Genomic DNA, 10,251 nt, shown 5'->3' with positions numbered 1-10,251 from the left:
TAGTGGGTGGTGACGGGTAAAGGGTTTGCGGTTAGGGTGGGGGTGTACGGAAAGATTAAATACTTTGAAAATGTATGTGAACGAGTATTAAAACAATGAATTTTAATCATATTTGTACTTCATTCACATTGACTGAATTTTAATCTTGTCATGTGATAAATCTAACATACTCGCACCATGTCGTTCCCCCCGCCCCACCCCCGCCCCCCCCCCCATTTTATCATAATTTCCTTGGGCTAAGTACTTTTAAGTCGGGGTGATCTAAAAAAGCATTGCAACAAAGATTAAACCTTTTATGTAAATAATATTATCCAATGACTGTAGACTTATAGATCCCTGCACCCGTCCCACTCACCCCCCCCCCCTTCTATACATTTATCCTTCACGCACTTTCTTCCACCCTGGAGTATCCTATGTTAAAATGGCGATCAATGAACGTGGTTTAAAACCTTAAGTAGAGTCAAAGTGGAAAGTTGAACAATGTTTTGAGATATTTCGGGAAATGCAGACAGTTTGTATGAGATTTTGAGGAATAAATGTACAAAGTCTCTCGATGTCCACAGGTAGTTTTCAAAAATTTGTGCAAAACTCTTTATTTACTGACCAAAATATCGTAATAATATCAAAGAAATTCTTTGATGGACGTAAATATTTAACGGATACGGTAAATTGACTTAAAATTATAAAAGCAGTCGGCACATAGCTCATATTTTAGTCTAGTACAATGTATTTATTACGTAAAACCGATCCATTCCTGCACTCTGTCATAATGTTACTATTAGCTTCAACAGAAACACTGATTTGATCAGTCATAAACTTCCGCCCATACTTTTGTATGCAAAATAAGGATGGATGTGTGTATAGGTACAATTCACATGTATGTGAAATGTGTCGTGTGTTGCGAAACATTGGACTGTGTCGAGGATTTTAACATATCTTACTGGCCTTAAGAATAACAACTGACTTCAACGTTTTTTATTTTGGCTTCTGGTCGTTACTTGGTTTAGAAATTTTAACAAACCGATCGAGCATTACCTATCCAAAATACATTCGATGACAAATCTCACAGAGTGTTAGTTTAGAATAAGGATAATTTAACCTACTATATATACCTTCACATGGTGTAGCAGGGTGGATTGAAGTGTTATCAACAAAAGACATATGATACGGATGCCTGTATACGCATACAATTTGATACGGTGTCTTATACGGGACATTGAAGATGACTTCTATCAGTACAGCTCATAGTTTTATACTACGGTTGGTTTTAAAGAGACTAAACGTTAATGCCCAATATAATTTCCCCCTTGATCATCAAAATAATTGTCAACCACATTTCTTTTCACTAGATGAAAGCTACCGATCAATGTATAGTTGCGACGTTGCTTGCTTATGATGCCTATACACTTCCATGCCATGTCTGTAGATGATAGGCAAATGAGAGCCTTACATTTTCGTCTCTGGATATTCTATGAAGCTATTTGCATGCCAGAAAACGGTTCAAATCTGACCTCAATTGTCCTAACTTTGCCACGACATATACTTCCCAAAACGCATTTCAACTAGCAATTCCCAAACAATTCATATGTGATTAAAATATTAAATATATGAAACTGATGTCGCCCTGTGGCTTTTGGTAAGGAGAACACTCGTGCGAATTGCCGTCAACTCTCTATGGAGTGTGCCATCTTCAGCATAAAGAGTTCTCATCAACGAAAGCGGCTGAACTACATAGTCAACAGTTAATATAGCTTTAGTACGGTATAATGATCTTCTTAAGACGTTTATAGCCTATTAGGGGTTACATGATTTTAACTATTAAAAATATATGAGACGATGCATTAATATTGACAATGAGCCGTAGATGAGGAATCGACGTCATCTTCGAGTAGACACTGGTTATCTTGCAACTCGAAATGTTTTGATTCTTTCTGTCTTGCAATACATAGGTTATAAGTATTACATTTCTGTCTAAAATCTTTCTTGAAAGTAACAATTTCCCAATTGGATGCAGTGGCAGCGGAAAATGAGATGGTTGTCTGATAATCATTCTATCATTTGCAATAATATCGCTACTCTCTTCTCAAGTATACAAAACCCCCCAGGGAAGCATCAACATCTAACAACAGGATGGCTTTGCTAACGACACGAGGGAGTTTGAGATGGAATCTAGCAAATCAGTGGTATAAGATATGATAGTTTCCTGCCATCTAGACTGATTGATAGCTGTAATAACATTATTTATGTTCTATTTTTTGATAGGGATGCGCATGGAGAGAGCTTTGACATTTCTATGAGCAGAGGAGGGATAAACATCTTCCTTTTACTTCGTTTTTTGACTGAATATCGAACGTTGACAACATCTACTCTCCCATCTGCTAAAGGTATATAGCTGACGACGACAAAAACAATCACCAAATAAAAGAGTTCGTTTAGTTGGCACATGGGGATCTTTCGTCCATGAAACACTCAAGTCTTTTCTTGTTCTGTTTGGAAATCACTCGGAGTAGAAACACCGATGTAAGTTGACAATTTTCTCTTTGTGGACATTTCATTTGATTTGTAATTGATCTCGAATGGATTTCCAGAAAATTTAATGCCAAATATGTTTTTTTTTTTTTTAATTATTGGAAAACGAACGAAATTCTAAAACTATACCGTTTCCTCCTGTGTGGTTAAAATACCCTTCGAGCGTTTGAATTGTAATTTGATTAGTTTTGACCGATACGCGATTGTGATTACAGTCAAACCATGTGATTTTCTTTTGGATATACAAATTAGTTACCTTTGCAAAGGAAGCAAGAATATACATGCACTCAAACAATTAAAGTACAAATTACTATCACTGTTAATGAACTTAAGCAAAGTACCAACTTACTGAGGAAATATTGTCAATGTTTTTTCACTCACTTTTTCGTAGAAATTCATTTTTTTTAATTTGATTTAAAAGTGACGTAAAACTAATTTTATTTTCATGAATTGTCTGTTTTCTCATTTTAATTTTTATCGAAAAATAATTATAATAATGATAATGGTATAGCGCATTCTCGCAACTTGGCTCACATCATGTCAGATTTTCCCAATGTACATAAAAATCGATCAGAATGGATCAATCTATCGCATGACATACGTTGGGACGATGCTACTTGGATCCTAACAAGTGCTTTTATTATTTTTACGATGCAATCGGGATTCGGTCTTCTAGAGTCCGGGAGCGCTTCGGTTAAGAACGAGGTCAACATCATGGTCAAGAATGCCGTAGACGTTCTCTTTGGTGGAATCAGTTACTGGATGTTTGGGTTTGGATTCAGTGCTTGGGTGGAGGGTGAATCAAATCAGTTTATGGGAGTCAGCCATTTCTTCTTCGACACGGACGGTCATGGCGTCGACGGTCACCTGTTTGCATTATTCTTTTTCAAAACATCGTTCGCGACTACGGCCACGACGATCGTTAGTGGTGCGATGGCGGAGAGGACAAAATTGGAGGCTTACATCCTCTTCTCTTTCTTCAACACCTTCATCTACTGTTTTCCATCACACTGGATGTGGAGGACGGATCACAGCTGGTTTCGGCAGCTTGGAGCTACTGACATAGCAGGTGAGTTCAACATGCATGTAAGCTAAAGGAAAAACAACACCAACCATTAACTCTAACCTGTTTGATTTGAGATTTTCGTGATGAACAACTCCATCAAATATCTAAGACAAATCTTGCTCCGTTTGGCTGGTATCATTGTTCAAAAGTAGTGTAAAGTGGTAGACATATTGCCAATCTATGATTTCACAGTTTCACACGAAGGTGAAACCTGTCACTTTTCTCTCTGCTTTTTTCTTTTGATATTTTCAAGTTGAACAAAAACAATACTGATACATAAAATAAAGCCAGTATGAGGTCATGTTAAGAACATCCATAATGTAGATTTATCATTTATAAAATACATCACTACCGGTATGATATGAAATAGACATTATAACAAATAAAGGAAAACAATGCCAAATTTCGAGCACATGTGGCCTCGACGATTTCATAATTAGACTTGTTTTGTATGAGAGAACATCGAAACTGTCATATCGCCGAACTGGAGTAAGATTATCGTTACTTGTTTGGGGAAGTTGTTTATCGCAAGCAACTCTATCACACAGGACAATGATGACGATGGGTTGGATGTTGGGTTTATTTCTTCCGGGATTAAAGTGTTAAATGTGAGATCTAGTCCATTGAGCGTTCATTTGACAGGTAAGTCGAGAGATGTTTTGTGTTACCACGTACCTTGTGCTTTCATCATACGGTGACTGGTCTTTCTATAGAGTTTTAAGTATATCCAGTCGTGAGAATCGAAAGGGTTCATTCATTACCCGATAATCTTAAAGTGAATGAATCATGAAGGGTGTGATTACTTTGACCAAATACTTTTATCTTTCAAATCCAATCTTCTTATTCCTTTGGTAAAAGTACCGGTATAAATTGATAAAATTGTTAGCTAACAGATAATGCTGCTTGGAAATAATCACAAGAATTACCGGTATTTGAAATTTGAGTTTGTATTCAACGCGTTCATCTCTGACACAAACCCTTTCGGAACCGTTAGGAATATGGCGTCTTTAACTTTGGAAGGCAATTTATTGTACTGTAAACAGTGAAAGCTCAAGTATACTACAATTCTGGTCGAAAGTTAAGTTGACTCTGTCAACAGTTATCAACGAAGATACGATTTGATTACTTCACAGTTGAAAGGAAAAATATCAAATTATCCTTCGTGTTTCTTTTCTGAAGTGGTTTGGAGCGTTTAAATTGTTTTCTTATTGTTTACATTTACAAATAATTTTTGGGAAGTTAAAGGAAAAGAGTGTTAACTATGCTATGGTCTATCAATTCGTGAAGTGTTCCACTTATATGTAGTGTTATGTAAATGATGCAGGACCGTAGTAAGTGGGTAGTGTTATGTTCATGCTAAATATAAGATCCTGCAGCGCCCTTTCACAATAGAGGTGTTAAAATAGTTACCCAAGTTATAATGAACATGAGACAAACTGCAAAGCTCTTTCAATAATTTGATTTCTAATCGATTTGATTGTTTGACTATTGTTGTTTTGTTTTGTTTTGCTGTTTCTTTTTACTTGTTTGTCACATTCAAAGGAGCATCTACAGTTCATCTGGTGGGTGGTGTGACGGGTCTAGTGGCTACCGTCATGCTTGGGCCGAGGACCGGTAGGTTTAAGGACAAAGGAACAGCAAGTAAGATGGGTTCACCTACAAATGCAGTCTTGGGATTATTCATGCTGTGGTGAGTTCCAGGTCCTCGTTTAATCTCAATTTTATCACGACTGTCATATCTTACACTGCCTATTTCAACTCATGATATGAATTTTGACACATCGCATTAATAAATATCCTACCACAAAGCACATTTCATGATCCTTCCATCCGATTCACACAGAGATTACAATAACTACTGTAAAACTTTCAACCACAGTTAAAACTGGATTGTGCTGATAAATGTGATAGAACTGAGGTTATGTGTAATCCCAACAAATCCCAACAACTGGATTGGTTGGGATTACGCGTAGTATCATCAGTTCTTACTGTAATTTCTAATAGCACATGCTACCGATTTATAGCACCATCCAGTTTTAGCTTTGATACAAAACTTTAAGATTACAGTGATAACTGTGTTCTCTGTGTGTATCGGATGGATAGTTATCTCTTCCAGTCACATCCTATTACAGTGTCCGATATTACGTAACATACCATCGTATCGTACACATGTCTTATTACACAGAAAAAGTCGCATCAAATCACATGGAAAAGAGTGTGTGACATTACATAACAAATTGGTTACGCGCAGCCAAACGGGTTGTATAGCATTATATATATACATATGTCTCACTGACATCTTAGAATCGAATTCTTCTTCATTGTATTATTGAAAGGTGGGGTTGGCTGGGTTTCAACTGCGGAAGTACCTACGGCATTGCCAACGACAAGTGGGTCCTGGCTACCAGGTGAGTCGAGACAGTTTTGAAGCGTTTGAGGGAACACCGTCGAAAAGAGGCCAAGAACATTACATCTTAAGATTGATATATACATATGAAGCAGAATCTATTCACCAACATGGCGGTTAAAAGATTGCTCATAACCTCTTAAAAAAGCAGTTTTCTCTGTTCGGTCAACAATTAAAGTAATTCACTCAAACAGGAGAAAATTTTAGACCACATAAAGTTCCAGTTTGGGACAGTCTATACATTATTGCTGTACAGGAACAAACTATTAGATAATAAACTGGTTTCTTAAACTTTCTCCGTCTAAACACCTTTTTTTTTCCAGTAAATTAGTGTCAATTAAACGTCACCAAACAAATATGAACTTTATAACTTTTCAATTTTATATTGATTATGTATATTATTTATATGTAAACCAAATAATTTAATGAGATTCACTGTTTTCTCCTGCGGTGTTTTTATAATTGCCGATATTGGACAGATGGCTACAGTAAGACAGAATTGATAGTGAAATATGCTGCTATCTTCGAACCTCTTCCTTTTTCAAATTTAAACTGTCCAAATTGATATTGTTATTTAAGCTAAATATATCTATTGCAGGGTACCAATAGATAAATTACAACATTAAATGTCCTTGCCAAATCAGTCACACGTCATGCACATGTTATTACAAGAATCTTATGTTTTTCGATTGATTGAACTTGCAAAATATACCTCAATTAATGGTTTGTGTCCAAACTTCCTCTTAGTCTAGCCATCGTAACTAACACGTTTTTTTTTCCAATTATTATTATTATTATTATTAATTGAGGTTTAGAAGGCTTTTTGCCCTAAAATAATATGCAAATGGACATATTTGAATGTAATAATTACTGATTACAGACGTTTAATAATGTTATGTACAAAGCCATAATGGCATTTAAAACTTACAGGTATATATATGCAGTCGTGCTATAAAGACCACGTGTGAATTTATTATTCTGAGTAAATGGATTCATTTCATAATCTTGATTTTGTTTTACGCGACCCAGATCTGCTGTAGCTACCATTACATCTTCTATCGGTGGAGGTATTGTCGGCATCGCTTTAAGGTAATTCATTTGCGTTGCCTGTAATCTATATTATAATGCTAGGAATATGGATTATCGTATGGTTGCAAACCTTAAAATTAGGACAGCAATAAGATAAATTAAGTTTGGAGAATTTTTTTAATATATATTTTATCAAATTTTGGTCTAGCAGGGACGATTTTTTGTAATTATGAAATTGTATGTGATCTAATATAAATTAATATAATATTTTGCAATCACTTTTTTGATACCAAACTGATTTCGTTAGTCGATGAAGCACTACATTAAGTCAACACTGTGGTTTAAGCATACTGATATTAATTGCAAACTAAACGGTGACATTCTGTTAACGTGTGAAAAATTAAATAACGAGTAAACTATATGTTCCTCATTTGAACTGAACGGCGCTGATAAAAGAGACACGACGAGAAAAGGGTCAGGTAAAGTACAGCCCCGAGGCCCGGAGTCAATGTGTGGGCCCGAAAAAAATGTGCCAAATAATCACATATTTGTCATAGATTCGTTCTATGATACAAATTCAGATATTACTTGCAAATAACTTTTATATTTATTCTCGGATAATGTCTCGATATTTTATTTTCTACAGTTACGTCACAAAGAAGAGAAAATTCGATATTGTTTACATCATCAATGGAGTTCTTGGTTCTTTAGTATCCATCACAGGTACCGTCATAACTGGCATTTTCTTTGGTCCTCTCTTACCCCTTACCACCCCCCTCCCCCGCTCTCCGTCCCCTATCCCAAAATTGTAAGGAATGATATCTATCCATCCATTCATCTATCTAAAAATTCGGCAGTATTTTTTCACAGGTAATTGCTTATTGTTCTATGTCCCTCGCATCTTTTTTTCTTGTAAGAGTGTTTACTTCCATGTTGCTGTAATGGCGTAAAACCTGCCAATATTGTGACAGAAATGTACAGAAATGTGAATAGAGAACCTATCTTTCATACTTACATGGAATCCTTTATCGAAGCTACAACCGACAGTATGGTACATTGAGGTGGTGTTATCTATTCCATGAAATATGTAATTGAAGAAGGTCGAAAAACAGTTTTTGACACGATTTTGTGTAATCCTCACATGTGAATAATTTAACCCTTTTTGAAAAATTATCAAATTGAGATCTTGTTACCGAATATATTACTTAGATTAAGGCTTAATCACATTTTATAATTTAATTTGTATCATAAATAGCCTTAGAGACAAATGCCCGCACCCTCAATGACAGTTATACAAAGCCAATTTATACGCATTCACACACCAGTAGAATCACTGTGGTCGGGTGGTACGGACTTCGGTCTGTGACACAAGATCCGGGGTTCGATTCATACCTTCGCCTGATGAGTCCCAAAAAGGACGAAACCGGTCGTGAAGTGGAATTTTTCTGGTGTCTTGTTCTTTTTTTTTTACTATATATATATATATATATATATATATATAAATATATATTTATATAGCCTACTGTGCCCTGGCAAGACCATGGGAAGGACTCGTCATTGGAGCCGTTGGTGGAGGCGTCGCATGTTTAAGTGTACCCATCATTGAGATGTTACGAATTGATGATCCAGTGAGTGTGGTACCCGTTCATTGTGTGGCAGCCATCTGGGGAATGCTCTCTGTGGGTCTATTCGGGGAGGTTGATGAGCTAGATCACATCCTTCGCTATCCAGGTAAATATTTAAATGTCATCATGGTCTCGAAATATAAAAATTCTAAGAATTGTTCAAAGTTGTTGAAAGCATTTTACTGAAAATATTGAATTTTCAAATGATTCAGTGTTCAAATAAATTGTCTCATTGAATAAAAATGCTTTGAGGGGGACTGAAATTTTTCCAAAAAATTTGCAATTAATAATAGGCCTATATATTGGCAATGGAATGTGTTCGGAAGTAACGATTTGTGAACAACTCAGCCCATGAAAACATGATATGCATGTCTTAAGTGTTACACCAAATGGCCATACAAATTTTGTTAGTACAAACTTTATCAACAATGTAATAAACTGGAACTACCATAGCGTTTCAATAGAGGGCGCTGCCATATCGGTTCTATCAGAGCCGTTTATAGAGAGCCGTCTCTATATACGGCTCCGGGTTCTATTAGAGTTCCTTTATAGAGATAAAAAAATCTATAGGTTCTATCAGAGCGGTATATATATACGGCTCCGCGTCGTAATGCGCATGATACATTTTAAGAACAGTCACCCAGGAAAGAACCTGGACACGAAAACCGAACTACCGAACGACTGATCCGCTCTCAACCCCAGTCCCCTTGCATCGGGACTGTGACTGCGTGATCATCGTCAGGTGTGTATCACGATTCCTCTCGAAAAGGAACAGATACTACACATGATCTTAGCCGAAAGGCCGAGAAGCGATGCGTAATGCGCATGATCTGTTCTCTTCACAGATCTTTGAATCAAAGTAACACGTTATCATGGAAACCTCATAAACAAGCGGACACGCTGCTTGAACTTGGATACATACGTGCTTGACTACTTCAATAAGATTCCATTGGTGTAGTTTTCGGAACGAAAAAGGTGTTTGAGAAAGACGAGTGAATTAATTTGACTCAGTTAAAGTTCTAAATAGCTTTTCAAAAGACATCTTCTTCTATAAGTACGAACGAAATTATATATATATATATATATATATATATATATATATATATATATATATATATATACCACTATGGATGAATTCACGGTACCGTTATGATCTGCGGTCAAGAGACTGCAACTGGTAAAGTTTCGCGGAACCGATCATACCGATATGACAACGCCCGTTGTTTACATTTGGGCGTAGCTGAAGACAACAATTGATTGTAAAATTTTGGGAGCAAGAGAAAAACACTAAAATAGCGTCTGTTTTCATAATTTCTGAGGTGCAATACCGATTTAAGTAGCCACTGGCCGTTTTACTGGAATATGAGTATATATTAATTCATAAATTTACACACAATCATCTGATAAATCTCTAGACAGAAAGATCAGTGAAGTTTACAGCAAGCCTTTAAGATATAATCCTCAACATCATTTAAAAGCATGATTGTCAATGGCGACCTTGAACATGCGAAATTTAAGAATTTTCTAAAACTTAAATACATGAAATTTAATTATGGCAAAGAATCACCCAAAGTTTTGAAAATCCATTGACTGGA

At 36.1% G+C, this 10,251-nt stretch overlaps 1 protein-coding gene and 1 pseudogene across 2 annotated transcripts in view; one reads left to right on the top strand and one right to left on the bottom strand.

Annotated features, from left to right (window-relative positions):
* The first annotated feature begins 313 nt into the window (after positions 1-313).
* Positions 314-10,251, top strand: part of LOC139978603 (putative ammonium transporter 3) — a 20,262-nt gene continuing 10,324 nt past the window's right edge. Inside the window, exons 1-6 of one of the 2 annotated variants that reach the window (XM_071988945.1) lie at positions 314-3,598; positions 5,138-5,285; positions 5,932-6,003; positions 7,032-7,091; positions 7,678-7,754; positions 8,550-8,762. In XM_071988945.1, the coding sequence (XP_071845046.1) occupies positions 3,067-3,598; positions 5,138-5,285; positions 5,932-6,003; positions 7,032-7,091; positions 7,678-7,754; positions 8,550-8,762 (1,102 nt within the window). In that variant the 5' untranslated portion in view covers positions 314-3,066. The remainder of the gene's footprint in view (positions 3,599-5,137; positions 5,286-5,931; positions 6,004-7,031; positions 7,092-7,677; positions 7,755-8,549; positions 8,763-10,251) is intronic. The other variant, XM_071988944.1, reaches the window with a different exon arrangement.
* On the bottom strand, positions 9,394-9,470 carry LOC139979255 (U2 spliceosomal RNA; annotated as a pseudogene).

The sequence above is a fragment of the Apostichopus japonicus genome, chromosome 13 (assembly GCF_037975245.1).
Source record: "Apostichopus japonicus isolate 1M-3 chromosome 13, ASM3797524v1, whole genome shotgun sequence".
In the NCBI taxonomy this organism is placed as follows: domain Eukaryota; kingdom Metazoa; phylum Echinodermata; class Holothuroidea; order Aspidochirotida; family Stichopodidae; genus Apostichopus; species Apostichopus japonicus.
Note: the sequence above shows the minus strand (reverse complement) of the source record. Positions and strands in the feature narration are given on the sequence as shown.